The 14,679-nt window shown below is 42.3% G+C and overlaps 2 protein-coding genes across 7 annotated transcripts in view; both read left to right on the top strand.

Moving 5' to 3' along the window:
• The first annotated feature begins 141 nt into the window (after nucleotides 1-141).
• leng9 (leukocyte receptor cluster (LRC) member 9) lies at nucleotides 142-6,980 on the top strand. Of its 3 annotated transcripts, none has more exons than XM_042222118.1 (8): nucleotides 142-258; nucleotides 477-599; nucleotides 2,886-2,979; nucleotides 3,328-3,455; nucleotides 3,566-3,895; nucleotides 3,985-4,174; nucleotides 4,933-5,056; nucleotides 5,137-6,980. In XM_042222118.1, exons 2-8 carry the CDS (start codon nucleotides 485-487, stop codon nucleotides 5,797-5,799), a joined length of 1,644 nt encoding a protein of 547 aa, XP_042078052.1. In that variant the 5' UTR covers nucleotides 142-258; nucleotides 477-484; the 3' UTR covers nucleotides 5,800-6,980. The 3 variants fall into 3 exon arrangements, with proteins under 3 accessions (XP_042078052.1, XP_014190026.1, XP_014190027.1); XM_014334540.2 differs by having other exon boundaries at nucleotides 145-258; nucleotides 3,982-4,174; XM_014334541.2 differs by having other exon boundaries at nucleotides 146-258; nucleotides 3,569-3,895; nucleotides 3,982-4,174.
• Nucleotides 6,981-7,509: 529 nt separating this feature from the next.
• ttyh1 (tweety family member 1) overlaps nucleotides 7,510-14,679 on the top strand; it is a 21,217-nt gene continuing 14,047 nt past the window's right edge. Inside the window, exons 1-4 of one of the 4 annotated variants that reach the window (XM_005925335.3) lie at nucleotides 7,510-7,794; nucleotides 8,371-8,514; nucleotides 12,480-12,644; nucleotides 13,977-14,206. In XM_005925335.3, the coding sequence (XP_005925397.1) occupies nucleotides 12,510-12,644; nucleotides 13,977-14,206 (365 nt within the window). In that variant the 5' untranslated portion in view covers nucleotides 7,510-7,794; nucleotides 8,371-8,514; nucleotides 12,480-12,509. Of the gene's footprint in view, nucleotides 7,795-7,859; nucleotides 8,515-12,479; nucleotides 12,645-13,976; nucleotides 14,207-14,679 lie in introns of those variants that run through there. The other 3 variants (XM_005925336.3, XM_005925338.3, XM_005925337.3) reach the window with 3 other exon arrangements.

Consider the following 14,679-nt stretch of genomic DNA (forward strand, 5'->3'; position numbering starts at 1 on the left):
CTCAGTTTTATCCGTCGAATCAAAAACATCTTTAATGCTTTACCAGTGACGCGAAAGCACGCGAACATATTTAAGAGTTTTTCGACTTTTCTGTGTTCCAATATCAGGCTTTATGTACGACAAACGAGCCATTCCTCGGCAAACGAAAAAGTAGAACTACATTACCCATAACCCAATCTGGTATAACAAACAAGGGGTTAAAGGGCAATAAAAAGAAAAAGTCGGAACTGTTTTCATTGAAGGTTTGTGTACTAAAAGGTATGTTCCGGTTGATTTATAAGCGTATATATGGTTTGAATATGCTATCTTAGCAGACTAGCTGGTTTATTAGCTTTTCTTTTAACACTGTACAACGTTAATCCGTCACTTCCGCATTAAAACATGAAGTTTTTATAGGTGTGTCACTCTTAAGTGGTCAACAAAGAGATAACTTGCACACAGTGACACGGCAGATTTTTCTGACTTTTAAATCTCAGATCTTAGGATGACTTCAGGTGGATCAGGAGTTCCCCCCACCGACCCGACTGACACACCGAGTCCACAGGCAGGGGTCCCCGCTGACTCTCAGAGTGGCAAAGACACCCCAAAAGCCAAAGGAGGTAAATCAGTTTCGCACATTTACTATATGTAATCTAAAGTGAGTCTGTGAAAGCTTCTAAGGTGGTTTGAAACATATCTTGTTATTAGACATGTACAGTAAAACCCTGCTGGTTGACTCATATGATTACACCAGCTTATTATTTTCCTAGTAATCCACTTATAAATCATATTGTTCAGCCTGTGGTGTGAGTTCTGGCCAGGTCTTAGTTTTGTAATCGCGTGGCCGGATCCTCTTATCATCAGAAGGGGGGCTGAAGGATGGAGTCCAGTACTGTATTGAACTGTTTCCTACATTTTTCACGTCCTGCTGGGCCACTCTGCTTAGCTGGAAATATTTCAGGATTGACTGACTCTGATCTGCCCGCTTCTGCTCCCACTCGGAACTCAGCGGACTAATCTGTGGATTAACTTTATGTATACTAAAGAATTTCAAAGTTGTAATGTTTAATTTTATGCTTAGACATTTACTTATAGGCATTCAATTTAAGAGAGTTGAAAACTCTCCCAAAACTTGTGGCTGATCCAGACAACCATCTCCCTTTCTAATAAATAACTCAGAGCTAATAAGTAAAGTATTTGTGTCATGAGTCACGTCCATTTCTCCTGTCTCTAAATAGTATTGCAGGATGCGTGTTATTTGGGTGTAAAGGCAACTTCGTCATGTACAGCATACTTGGCTGACATTTGAGTCCTCTGAGTTGAGTCACTGTCACCTGTCATATGATAATACTCAGTGGAAGTGGACTGGAGATGGACTGTACACATCATTTTCTCCATGCCTCTTTCTCACTCATTTATTTATGACACAGCATAGTAACGGGAATGATAAGAGGGTTTTCTAATAAATTAACAGACGATAAGGAATCCTTTTTCCAGATGTCTGTGTGAGTGACACAGATTGATGCGGAAGCTCATATAAGGCATCAGCCAAAATGTAAACACACGCAGAAGCAAACGGTGAAAATCTACATGAACAAAAATCAGAAAGAAAAGTACTGCACAGCTCTCATGGCTGATCTGACAGGTGCTCATCGGTGGTAGCAGTAGGAAAAAACAAAATCCAAGAGAACTTGCTCAGTATTATGTGGTGCAAGGATAATCATATACAGTAAAAGCCCTGTGGTACTTCATCAGGATCTCAGATTTTTTTCTTCCACTTTACTTTAAGAATGAACTTAAAACTTGTAATTTTACCAGAGGCCAAAGTGGCTCATTTGTTTTCTATGGTTACAATTACACCACATAATTTTACAAATTTTTCATGGATTTTGTTCTAAGTAGAAACATACTACATCTTCTGAAAGTATGGTATAAGTAGCACATGTGTGATCTGATATTGTTCATTTATCATTCATATCGCTTTGCTGAACACTTTAACAGCCACTACAGTCTGATAGATGAAGATAGTTTCACTGATAGTGAAAAAAAACTACTATAAACTAACAGGGTGTAAATTTCCAATGTTTTACAGCTGGAATCAATGTGAAGAAATACAATCTTAGAACTCGCAGTTTTTGGAAGTTGGACTTTTTGTAGGATTCAGCGTAGCCCATGACCCAGTCACACAGGGTCAGCAAGGAAGTACATTTGGGTAGTGATGTTGTTTCTTATGAAACTCACATGTTTTAACATTAAAACACCATCACCTCTGTGGATCGGTTAAATGTGAAGTAAAACCCTGGCTTGTTTTGCAAAGAGAAAGCACAACTGAATCAGGAAGAAGCTAAAATGAAAGGTGTCTGTCTAAATTTGGCAGAATTCTTGTGAACTTGCAGACTGACACCAGCCACACTGTCTCTTTTTAGAGATCTAAAGAGGGGCACAGCATTTTTACAGCTACAATTTAAAAAAAAAAAAAAAAAAAGATTCATAATATAAATCTAAGTCAGTTATGCTAATAAATTATGCAGCAATCTTAGCAGAAGATTACAAGTTTCTCACATTGACTTTTTTGGCCTGTGAAAATGAACAAGGGGCCTGGGTAAAAGTCAGCTCTACGGTTCTAGTGGTCCAATGGCGAAAAACATTATTTTGAGTACTGCCTTATTGTAGCAAAGACGGGTACCTAAAATTACGAGTGACCATATAAGATGTAACATGCCTTGGGACTGCTTTAAACAAAACCTGTTGATCTCTTCTGCCATTACATTGTTTTTTTCTGACATAGTTTGAATGCAGAAGAAAGGGTGAAATGCTGCATGAATTCTGTTCAGTGTTATTAAACGTTGGCTCTTTTTATTTTTAACCTTTTGTTCTGTCTCTCCCTCTGGTGCCCTGTCTTTCAGAGTCAGCAGAATGTTGCAAGGATGGAGCCAAAGTGTGCCAGTTTTTCCGGATAGGAAAATGTCATTTTGGCCTCAGATGCCGTTTAGCTCACAGGTTTGCTCTCCTTACTTTATCCAGAAAAGTCATCAGAAGTATAAATGAGGATTTATAGTTTTTTCCAGATCATTTCTTGGCATCTTGTGGATTTATTTTCAAAATTAACACAAAAGACTTTGGAAATTATTGAAGAATAGCTGCTGTTTATCTTCAGATCACAGATGTTAGAAGCTTGGTTTGGAGACAGAGAGACATGGATGTAAATATCTTTGGAATGACCTTTTGTCTGCATTTTTTTTTTATCTGCAGGACAGTTGGCTAGATATGATGAATACTCTCACTGATGAAATTTCTGTCTCAATCTCCTTGTCTCTGCATTTTTTCCACTGCTGCTCTCTTTCTTAGTGACCCATTACAGGATGATTCAGGGGCTCTGTGTCCTGGTGTGGATGAAAAACAGGAAGAAGAAAAACACAAGAACAAGAAGGGCAGTGTGAATAAAGTGCCAAAGCCAAAACACAACGAGAGAAGAGGTGACTCTGCATTTATGTAACTTTCTGTGAGATCATACTTCCATGAGACCAATTACGCTTTATACTCTTGGAACTTGTCCGTTCACTTTTTTTTAACTGTTTCTCTTCAGCAGAGGTGAACAAAAAGCCTCGTATGCGCACAGCAGATGAAGTGATCTCCCGGATCCTGTGGGACCCATCGGTGGACGCATCAGAATTTGTAGTGGGCTATGTGGATCGATTCCTCGGCGTGCTGGAGCGCCCCTTCTGTGACTTCAACTGGGAGACCAACCCGTGTGACTGTGATTACACTGTTGAGCTGGCCCTGCCCAGACACAGGATCCAGTACTTTACTTACAGAGGGCACCGTGTCTGGGACCGCCACACCAGGACTGACCGAGTTTTCGGTTCCACAGGTCAATCTCTGGCTCCCCCCTTTGGAGGGGAAGAGGAAGTAAGAGGTAGGACAAGCAGCTTTGGTGCTGCCAGACCTTACATGTGACCACATGCATTCTGCAAGATGACTGAATGTTACGTTTTGTTTTAGAAGAAAATACAGCAGCGCTTGAAACAACTAACGAGCAGCCACCTGCAGAGGAAGAGAAGCCGAATGAGACAAATATTCACACCCCTGAGTCTGCACCACCACCACCACCACCACCACCAGAGTGTACAGGAAACACTTCTCAGGAACAACAGGAGTCACGAGGACCATGTGTTGTGGAGGAGGCTGCAGATAGGTCTGGTGTTCGTGTTGCTCGTTTAAATATAACTCAGAACAGATCTTAAGTAAAAGAACCCCCACCCCCCCCAAAATCATTGTTAGCATCTACACATTGTTTTCCCAAATCACTTTGTACAAAATGTTAAAACACTTAAAATGCTTAAGATGCTTGAGGATCTTCAGCATCAGTGATTTGAGGCAGAATATAAGGGTGGGGGTATATTATAGTAAGAGATTTAAATCAGACCGTTTCTGATTGGAGCATTCAAATGGCATGTTACTATCTAGAGGTCTGAGGACCTCCACCCACATCTCTTTCACTCACACCTCTGCATCAGGAAGACGAGAATAAGAGAAAAGCTGTGTGTGTGTGTATGTGTTAGTCCCCATAGGGAAATAGTTCCTCTGCATTTAACCCATTCACCCAGTGAAGCAGTGGGCAGCCACCAATGCAGCGCCCGGGGAGCAGTGTGTAGGGACGGTACCTTGCTCAGGGGTACCTCAGGGTAGCCGTTCAGTGGAGCCGAACCCCTGACCTTCCGATCATGGGGCCACCACTCTACCTACTGAGCTATCCCTGCTGAGAAATGCACTCCAGTTATAGCTTGCCTTCCTCAAATAACAACCTCATTCAGGCTTTTGTGACACATGTTAGGTATGTAACAAGCTGTAAGAGAATGAAAAGAACTTGCAATTAGAAGTTTGAATGGATTTTTCAAAATGTGTGTTTACAGCTGGCTCTTTATTGATTTTGCTCACCTGCTTTGATTTCAGACATCAGGTTTCAGCTGATCAGAGTTCCTCAACCGAAGAGGAGGCACTGGGTGTAAAAGAGGAGGGTGAGGGGGAGATTCTGCCAGAATGGGAGGAAAGCTGGGAAGGCCATGAAGACTGTATAGTGAGTACAGCACGTCTTGCCGTGAAATCTTGCTTTTACACTGTATGTTATGTTATTTGAATGTTCCCTTTCTACTACAGAGTTATCCTGCAGCCCAACAAGTTAGCAAGAATCCATCTGTACCTCTGGAGCAGAGAGAAGAGAAGCGTGGTGGTCGCCCCCCTAAGAAGAGACCCACACACTTCATCACCTTCCGGGCCAACACTCCTGCCATCCTCTCCTGTTTCCAGCAGTTGCAGAAGGAGCTCACCTCCCTCATACCTTCCTCTGCTCCTCACTGGCAAACCGCCTCCAGCCTTCACGTCACCCTGTGCCTCCTGGTGCTGCACAGCCCCGCTGAGGTGGCGGCTGCTGGGGAGATCCTCCAACGGTTTGCACAACTGGACCGAAACCCGCCGGTAGCTGTGACCTTTCCTGTGAAGCTGAAACATTTCAATGGGAAGGTGCTGTACGTGAGTCCTCAGCCTCAGCTCCACCTACAGCAGCTCAACAGCGGTCTGCAGGAGGCCTACAGGAAAGAGGGTTTTCTTCACAGGGACTCCTACAACCCACGCTACCACCTCAGTCTGGCCAGGGTACTGGACAGGGAGGCCGAGAGGATATTTGAAGGTGTGGGGGACCTGAGGGTGGGGAAGGGCTTAAACTTTGGGCGTCTGCCAGTTAACACCTTACACCTTTGTGCCATGGGCGGCTCTAAAGTAGACGGTTTTTATGAGAGGGTGTGCACGGTAACACTTCGATGATAAAGAAGTCTGATTTGCAGACATTACTGGGTGCAATAAGCCACGCCTTTAAGGTGTCGCGGATAAATACAACAAAATAAAACTAGTACCGGTACCGAAAAAAGCAGATTTATTCATCACACACGTGATAAGACCTGAAAACCGAGTTAACGATAAAAACGATAACAAAATAACGCTGAAAACCGATAAAAACCCTGAAAGCCATACATTTCACACCTGAGCCTCAACTCTCGCGGCCCGGTACCAAACAACTCACGGACCGGTACCAGTCCGAGGCCCGGGGGTTGGGGACCGCTGTGTTAAGGTACTAAATCTCATGTTTCATATTTCTAGATGAGATATAGAGGAAAGAAAAGGGCGGGGATGAGCTGTAAACATCACTAAAGCTTAAAACAACATCCTGGCTACAATACAACATATAAATAATTAATCCACAATTTTAAAAAAACTGCTTAAGGTGCTGAAGTTTTTAGAGCAGCAGTCCATTTTAAAAATGTTAGCTCTGGTTCTTTTAGCCATGGATCTTTACTGCACAGTTTTCATGTTATAGTGAATATGCTTAAATTCTGGTTCACTGGTGAATTCAGTGGTTGTGATGTTTTATTTGCTACAGCTAATCATATTTGGGAAAATCCAGAAACGAATCCATAATTGTTTAATAATCAATAAGCCAAATAATGTTTTGCTTGGAGAGCCTTTTTTATGTAGAGACAGTAAAAACCATGAAGAACTGTTTGTGCAAACATGAGCTGGTGCTCAATAATATTTATGTCTAATTGACTCGGGACCATGAGTTTGATAATATCAATATTGTTTTTATTTCTATGAAGAACTTTAAGAATGTTTTAATTGGTCATCTGTTTTTCTTGGTGCAGAAATGCTTGTTATACTTTATATCTGATGGGCCTAATGATTGGGGTTAACTTTGACCTGTAAGCATGCTTAATTTACACTGTTTTACTACTGCACAGACAATAAATTTGAAGCTGATTATGGACATAAAGTGTTCTTTTTATAGGCCTGAATAATTGCTGTTCATAATTCAGGGACTTGTACAATGGGTTTTATATGAATGTTGCATGGACTGCGCTCCAACAGAATGATCCCTTTGTACTCTTTTTACAAATGATTATGACCACTAGATTATCATGTGGATTAAATATTGAATTTGTTATTTTAAAGTCGTGTGAGTGGTGATGTGCCAGCGCCGTTATAAATGCCTTCATTGTGGTGCCGAGGATGTGGAAACGCTCCCTGAGCTGAAATCTTACATGCATCCCTTTCTGCTCCCCCTTCTTCTTCCTCCCAGATACATAAACACTATACATAGAGTATATGAGTCAGTGAGTATGCTCTCTGGCTCTCAATCGTGTCTGCACTCCCTCCCTTGCATTATCTCCCTTCCCCCACTCTTTTTCAGTGACACAGAAAAACTAACGCCGCCCCCTCCCTCTTTGCTCGCCTGCTTCTGCCCCCCTTACTCCAGTGGCAGACAACACCGTACTCTCTTTTTTTTTTTTTTTTTTTTTTTTTAAACTCGTTCTCGCTGCAACATTATGTCGTCAATTTGCATTTTCTCAGTCCAATCCCCCCCACCCGCGACCCAACTGAACATCTCCATCCGTGCACTCCCATCACTTGTGTCACGTTGTTGCACATTCTCCGCTGCCTCCCAGTCTCTGAATCACTGTTGATGTTGTCCTGCAGCCTCCGCTGAAAACTGGTTTTGCCTACAAATCCATTGCATGCTGCTTTGCCCCTCTCTGTTCATTGTTCACTCCATCTCTGGCTCCCTCCCTCTTTCTCTCAGCATCACTCCCTGGGAACCCACTTTTTTTTTCTCTTCTACTCAGTATTTCATGTTGCCTTTCTCTGCATCTCCCACTCCCCGTTTTCTTCTCAGTGTGCCTCTCTTCCCCCATTTTTCTGTGCATCTCTTCCTCTCATTAGCCCTCATCAGACTGAGAGAGGAGTTCACTATTGTGTATCCAGCGTGTGAGTGGATTTCTAAAAATCTCTTTTTCCTGATTTGTTTAGTGCACACAGTTGGCCGGCAGCTTTGCATTTTTACTCTTTCTCTTGTTAATCTGGTCAGGGTTCAGTCTGGTGCTCTGGAGAGAGATTGGTCAGGTTGATGTTGGTGGGGGTCGGCATTAGAAGTGCGCCCCAGCTATGAAGTCAGCGAGGGGTTAGACTCCGCTAATCCGCGTTAACAGATTAATTATCTTTGGGTAATATCGTGTCACTGCGGTGTTGTGAAGTCACTCGGGTGTTAGGCTATGAAGGGCTACAGTGCAACGATAAAGAGTCCCTTAGGGGTGTCTCCTCAATCTTAATCCCCCTTTCTCTCTCTCCCTCTCTCTCTCTCTCTCCCTCTCTCCATCTATCTCACTCTCTCCCACTCTCACTCACTCGCGCTCACTCAGAGATCCTCTCCCATCCATCAACACAAGCACCTCTCTACTGTCATCAGACGACCAGACACTTATCGGCCATTTAATATTTAAATAACTACCAGAATTGCCGTCTTCATTTTTGTGCTTTTTGTCATACTTTTGGCATGTCTCCAAGCCATTTTTTCAGGATGATGTTTTCTCAAGAGCATCAGGCGGTGATGGCTGGCAGTATACCTCTCTGAGTGGTTAAATATTTCACGGACGCCGGCAAAGAGAAGAGACAGAAGGAGAGAGAAACCTCCCAACACAACCGACAGAGGTAAGAGACTGACCCCTCTCTTTGCCGATTACTGGCTTAATTGCTGATGTACATGCAGAGATTGGCCAATTAAAAATGTACATTACGCCAAATCACAGTGTTTTCCCAATTTGGGCTCACGCTTATCTTGGCAAATATGATTAATGGATGATCATGACACCATTAGACTGTGTTGCCAAAGGAGATCCATGCTTATCTTTTCCAACCATGACACTTAATATGGGTCTGCTGCCTATCAGAGTAATGTGAAAATGCTGTAATGAGTTTTATTGCAGTTTCTCAGGGAAATCCAATGTTTTTTCCACCTAATTGGAGTTTCATATGACTTGGAGCTTATCTTTTTTCATGATTTTCACCATCTGCAGGATGATTTACTGTCATCAGTGGGAACAAACTGTCTCACCCTCAACTTCATGCCATGCTGGACCCCTCGCACACATCACAGCTTTGATTTGCACTGACTTTCTGAGTACGAGCTGCACTCGCTTACCTTCGGTCAGCTGACTTTGAAGGTTCATTGTTGCAGCTGAACATTAATTTTGAACATAGATGTGAGGTAGAAATTTATTTTGAGGTTTGACTGTCCCTCGGCTTTTACATGGGCGAGAGATTCAACTATACAGAGATGTTACTGAATTTCTTCTGGCTGATGAAGTGTCAAGAGGTTTTTTTTTTTAATGTTGTCTCATAAATTCTGGTTATCAAGGTTGGTTTTAAGAAGCTCCACGCACAGGCTGTTATGTGAACGATAACAGGTTTTATGAGCCCAGACTGCAAACGAGCATAGTTCCAGCAGCAAGCCAACAGCATTATTTATATCTTGTGATTCAAAGAGATGTAGCCTCATAAAAAAAAGAAAAGGTGCAGAATGATTTTCCTCGTGCTAAAGATGATCCTAAATTCAGCTGACAGAAGATGCTTCAGCCTTATTCCCATTAGCTGCCTCACAAAATGGCCCTTTTTAAAAAAAATTCAGACATCATGGAGTCTCGTATAAACCAACTGACTACATCATCTGTGTTTTCTGAGCTCTGCACAGACAGAAGACAACACATTTGTTCTCCTGCTTTGTTTTCTTTTTATTTATTTATTTAGTTAGTTAGTTAGTTATCTCTCAGAGCTCAGAGCCATGGTGAGAATCTGTGGTTTTCCTCCATCTCTTTCATTGTCTCTCGTGTTCTTTCCTTCTCCTTTTTTCATCTTTTCTCTCCACCAACTGTGCCTAAAATCACATTTATTTGCCTTCAGTTACGCAATGGTAGCTGGCATAATAACAAGCTGGCAGGAAACATCATGTCAACTTGAGGGTTTTTATCTATGACAACTGCTGAGTAACTGGAGCTCCTCCTGGACTGTAACCACCCCCCACCCCCTCCCGTTAAACTTCCATCAGCGCCTCGTTAGGTGTTCCTCTACTTTTTGGGTTGCAGCAGAATCCTACCTGAACTTTGACCAGACATCTGTCATAACTGTGCATTTCCTCTTTCTCTCACCCTGACCGGCTTAATTTTGTGCATGAATTGATCCAGATAGCTGCGCTCTCAGGCTATTGACTCATATCTCTTTACCATTAACTATTCAGCAATGGCATTTATGTGAGGTTTTCTGCTTCTGTTACCACTGATGGGTCTCACAGTGACATTCACTGCATTGTTGTTCGTCAAAGGAAGTGCTTTTCCACGCTGACCCACTTTTCATCAGGTTCTCCTTTGATGTTGAATTAGTCCTTTACTTGTTATGGATCTCAAAGAGCTTTTACCCTCAAAGTCTGATAAATGCATCTCATAGACATGCTTCAATATAGATAACCTAATAAACACACTTAAGATAAATGGTACAGTAGGAAACGTAATACTGGATGACTTACTACAGAAGTCTGTTTACACTGCTGATTTGTGTTGGATGGATGTAGTTCTCACAGTGTGTGAACCATTATGTTCAGCACAGTTTTAATAAGGGAAATGGAGTGTTGGCTGTGATTTGATTTGTGACAGTTGGGCTGCTGGAACCATTAAGGTGAACAGGCTTATTGTAATGGGCTTAGAGAAGCCCTGTCTGCCCCGTGGGTGAGCCGTTAACTCGTTCTGGGCCGCAAAAATCTGAATGGCCAAACTGTTCGGGCTTTGAATGTGACATGTGACAAAATCCAAACTTTTATCACGCACAGTATTTAGTACAGTTATGTGCAGTGGCTTGTAAGAACCAGAGCCACTGTGTGGGTGACTCAATAGGGAGAGTGAAAAAAGTCTCTCTTAAGTAGAACAGCTACTGGACAAATCACAGTGGCTTTAAAACATAGAAATCCAACACAGGCCATCAGTTCAGGGTCTCTTTTGTTATTGAATAGTGATTAGAGGCAGAGTTGTATCGGTCTGTGATATCAGCATTGAGCTGCTCTGTATAGCCTCTATATTTAAGTGACAGTGCTGTTGTTGTGAATGGTTGTCTCTCCTGCCGCCTAAAAATGCTCCTTTGTCGAACAGTAAAGCTCTGACGGTCTCTTAATCTGGGCAGCCGGTATCAGAAGCCTACCAGACTCTGTCTTGCCCTCTGTTCCATCTCTGCTCCTTTATTGTAATGAGTATTCCAGTGTGTGTTTTAGCTAACCGGATTTGCCCTTTGTATTTACCCTACTTTCACCCCCTCCCCTTGACCAGCTTTAGTAAGATGCGCTGAACAGTGGGGGAGATGGTCAAGAATTGTGCAGCCTTTTCTCTTTCATAGCCTTCACTGTACCTTGTTTGCGGTTTTTCTTTACTTTGTACTCCAGAAAACACACTTTAGAGACCCCGAACTATACGTTCCCTGCATGCAGAGGCTTGTCACTTACTACTATTCATTATATTAGAGAAAGGAATGGCATAAATAACAATGTTATCTATGTTTCTTTAAGTCAGTGCATTTAAATCTAATTGTATTTGCTTTTTGATCGTATTTTATACTTTATTCAATATTACAAGTGGAGAGAGACAAAATAAATGTGAGGAAAGAGAGTCAGTATGCATGAAAGTCTAGTCTGCCAGATATTGAACCGGGGAGTCAGCGCTGACCGAATTTATGCCCATGTGGTCTGTGGCTAACCAAACAACTGCCAGTTGGCCCTATGAAAGATCTCTTTCTTTGCAACTAGGCAAAAAAATTAAGAAAATTTGATTTCATCTCTAAATATTTTTGTCACAAAACTCCACATATTTTAAGTTTTTTTTTTCTTAATTTATTTCGATCATGTAAACAATATTCAAAGTGTATTTAGCAAAGAAAAGAAGAGAAAAAAAATGCTATACATATTAAAGCTAATGCATTTCAATATTGCTTCAACTGTTACAGATCAAAAAACTAGTGGGAGGAAGTACACATTTATTTAATCCCACCCAGAAACACAGAAAGATCTCCTGATCATGTATTAATGGAATTATTTAACATTTAATTTGATCAATAGACCAGTGAAACTAACAAAACAATGTTTTAAACTTAAAGATAAAAGGTAAAAAAGGGAAAGTTGCCAACAAAATAGTAACATTTTAAAAATCTTTAGCAAAGCTTAAAAACTAATCAACAAAATTATAAAAGTGTAATAAAACTGCAACAATTAAAAACCAATAAGAGCAATGGTTAGGAGGTAATTAAGAGCAACACAAACGATGAGGCACCTTAAGCAAAAGCAACACCAGAAACATACGTTTCTTTAAAAAAAGTAGAATATCTCGGATGCTGAGACTGATTGTGTCACAGCTTGGAATCACAGCTGCTTTGGACTGATCGAGTTTTCTACTCATCTCAGGCAATTGTTTGTCATGAAGTCTAGTTATCACCTGCAAATGATGCTTGAAGACATTAATAGTAACCTCTCTTTCCTCTCAGCTTCACCTTGTGCTCAGGAAGACCTTCATCCCTCCTGAACCTCTTTGCTCTCTTCCATTCTTCACATCCTGGTTATTCTGACCCCTCTTTCTTGCCTCCCATAGGGTGGAGGAGGGGACTGGTGGCAGCAGAAAATGGCTACCATGACTACGGTACCCAGCTATAACCCTTCGCTGTGGGTGAGAATGTGTCACGCCCTGCCCCGGCTGGACTTCTCCATGCAGATGAGGGACAACGTCTTTGTCCCTGTCAGCTGGGAGTACCAGCAGGTAACCGACACCTGCCACTCGTGCCACACTGTAACCACATGCTGTGCTGTGGCTGTCCAGTCTGAGGTGCCAGATCGCATAATAATTACAGCCCTGTTACTCAATTTGCAGTTGCAGATACAATTGATATTTTACTACAACTTGTGGCACATTGGGCTATAAATTGTTCCACAAATTTCTACATGTCAGAGCAACCTGTAGCAATATGATAATGGCATTTACAGGCCTTTAAAAGCATAATTATTGGTGCAGTATGTCAGATCTTGTCATTCCTCATTTCTATACCTTGATTTTGATGCGTTAATCCTCCTTTTGAACCATACCGATTGGAGCTATTTTATGCAATTTGGTATCAGGTAGTGCAAGATATTCAACATGGCGGGAAGTCGCTGGAAGGTTTCCACAGCTGCTATTGTGCTCATGGTCCTGTTTGTGCTGTAAAATGCAAGGTTCATCCCTCTCTTCCAGCAAGCGCTCATGCAAGCGCTCCAGCTAGCCATGTCTCACAGTGTTTGTGACTTCTCTGCGGTACAAAGAGGAGGTGGAGGGGGGGACTCAAATTATCCTGCAGAACAGAAAGACAAAAGAAACTGAAAGTGCTCAGAGAGAGGGAATGAGTAATGCAAGGAGGTTTTCCAAAGAGAAAGCCGGGCAGAGAGAGAGCGAGAGAGACAGAGAGAGGGAAGGCAAAGTGAGTGAGTGAGAGTGGGAACGAGAGAGACTGGCAGTGAATGTATTTAAGTAGGTCACAGATTATTAATAGAGATTCAGTGGTGTGGATAGAAAGAAAGAGAGGGGGGAGAGAAAGAGAGTGGGAACGAGTGAGAACGTGGGGAAAGAGGGATTGGGGGAGTGGAGCGAAGGGGACGGGCTTCAGAGGACATGAGGTGAGAATGGAGGGAAGGTGGAGGAATGGGGCAGATGGATGGAGGATAATACTGTAGATATGTGGCTGATATGTGGCTTCAGCTGTGTTGATTTCATGACGTGAAGCCTGATGAAAAGCAAAAGGCTGAAATGGCTCAGTGACATTAGAATCCAGCAAGGTGCACAGACTGATGGGCATTCAGGGGTAAAAATCTTTGAAACAAGTTGCATTAATCCTGTGGGGTATGCATTATATGTGTCTGTATCCTTGATTTATATCCTCACACCTTTTTTATAACCATCTCCTGCTGTTAGTGGAGGCAGGACAATCTGACAAGCACTGAAATTTAACAGGATTAGTCAGTATTCTTGTAAAAATGGAATCAAAGTGCCATTTTTCTTTTCTTTTTTTTATATTCACTGACTCATCCTCTGATATTTTCCCCCTCCTCTTCCTTTTTTCAGACTTTGCTGGTTTTGTCCAGTTTATCAGCCATCGCTCTTGTTATCTCCCTATTGGTGGTTCTCTCCTTCCTCATACACTACTGCTGCTGTCACCGTGGTGACCGGAACGAAGGATCAGAAGAAGAGGAGGAGGATGAGGATGGCAGCACGGGTCACGGTTACAGTGGGAAGAAGGGGCGGGGAATCTGCTGTGTCACGTGGGTGGCGGTGGCGGCTGTCACGCTCTGCTGGTGAGAAAGAGTTTTTAGACGTCACTGTACTTCCTGGCAAATGTACACACGACGCCTTTTGGCAGTAGTTGAAGAAGTATTCAGATGTTTTTCTCAAACAGAACCAATCACACTCATTTCTGGCTCATTATTTTTTATCTATAGACTCCTCTAGAGTCAGTTTGCATCATTCACAGCTCAAACCAATATCTATCAAAAACTGGGCCTTGGTGCAGCCCTCCAGTTCATCCTCTCATTGAAAAAGTAATTTTATCTCAGGGCACCTTCCCTTTAGGTCTCTACCTCCTGAATGCTTCAGAGTAACCCTTGACGCTCTTTTTGAACTAAACAGTTTCTGTCAGAGTGAGGGTCGTCTCTGCCTTTGCAGCTACCTTTGAAAAACCCAGAAACTATTTTAATGGATATCAGACCACATCTTTATTGATATGGGTTAGTCATCATCCATGCCCCTGTCTGCCTATCCCTCTTCTTTC

Source organism: Haplochromis burtoni, unplaced genomic scaffold, assembly GCF_018398535.1.
Source record: "Haplochromis burtoni strain Fernald_Lab_line unplaced genomic scaffold, NCSU_Asbu1 Contig_80, whole genome shotgun sequence".
NCBI classification, from domain to species: Eukaryota; Metazoa; Chordata; class Actinopteri; order Cichliformes; family Cichlidae; genus Haplochromis; species Haplochromis burtoni.

Coding starts and splice junctions, on each gene's coding strand:
- leng9 (XM_014334540.2), top strand. CDS start 485: ATGACTTCAGGTGGATCAGGAGTTCCCCCCACCGACCCGACTGACACA. Junction 2,980..3,327: donor AGATGCCGTTTAGCTCACAG/GTTTGCTCTCCT, acceptor TCTCTTTCTTAG/TGACCCATTACAGGATGATT. Junction 4,175..4,932: donor GTGGAGGAGGCTGCAGATAG/GTCTGGTGTTCG, acceptor CTTTGATTTCAG/ACATCAGGTTTCAGCTGATC.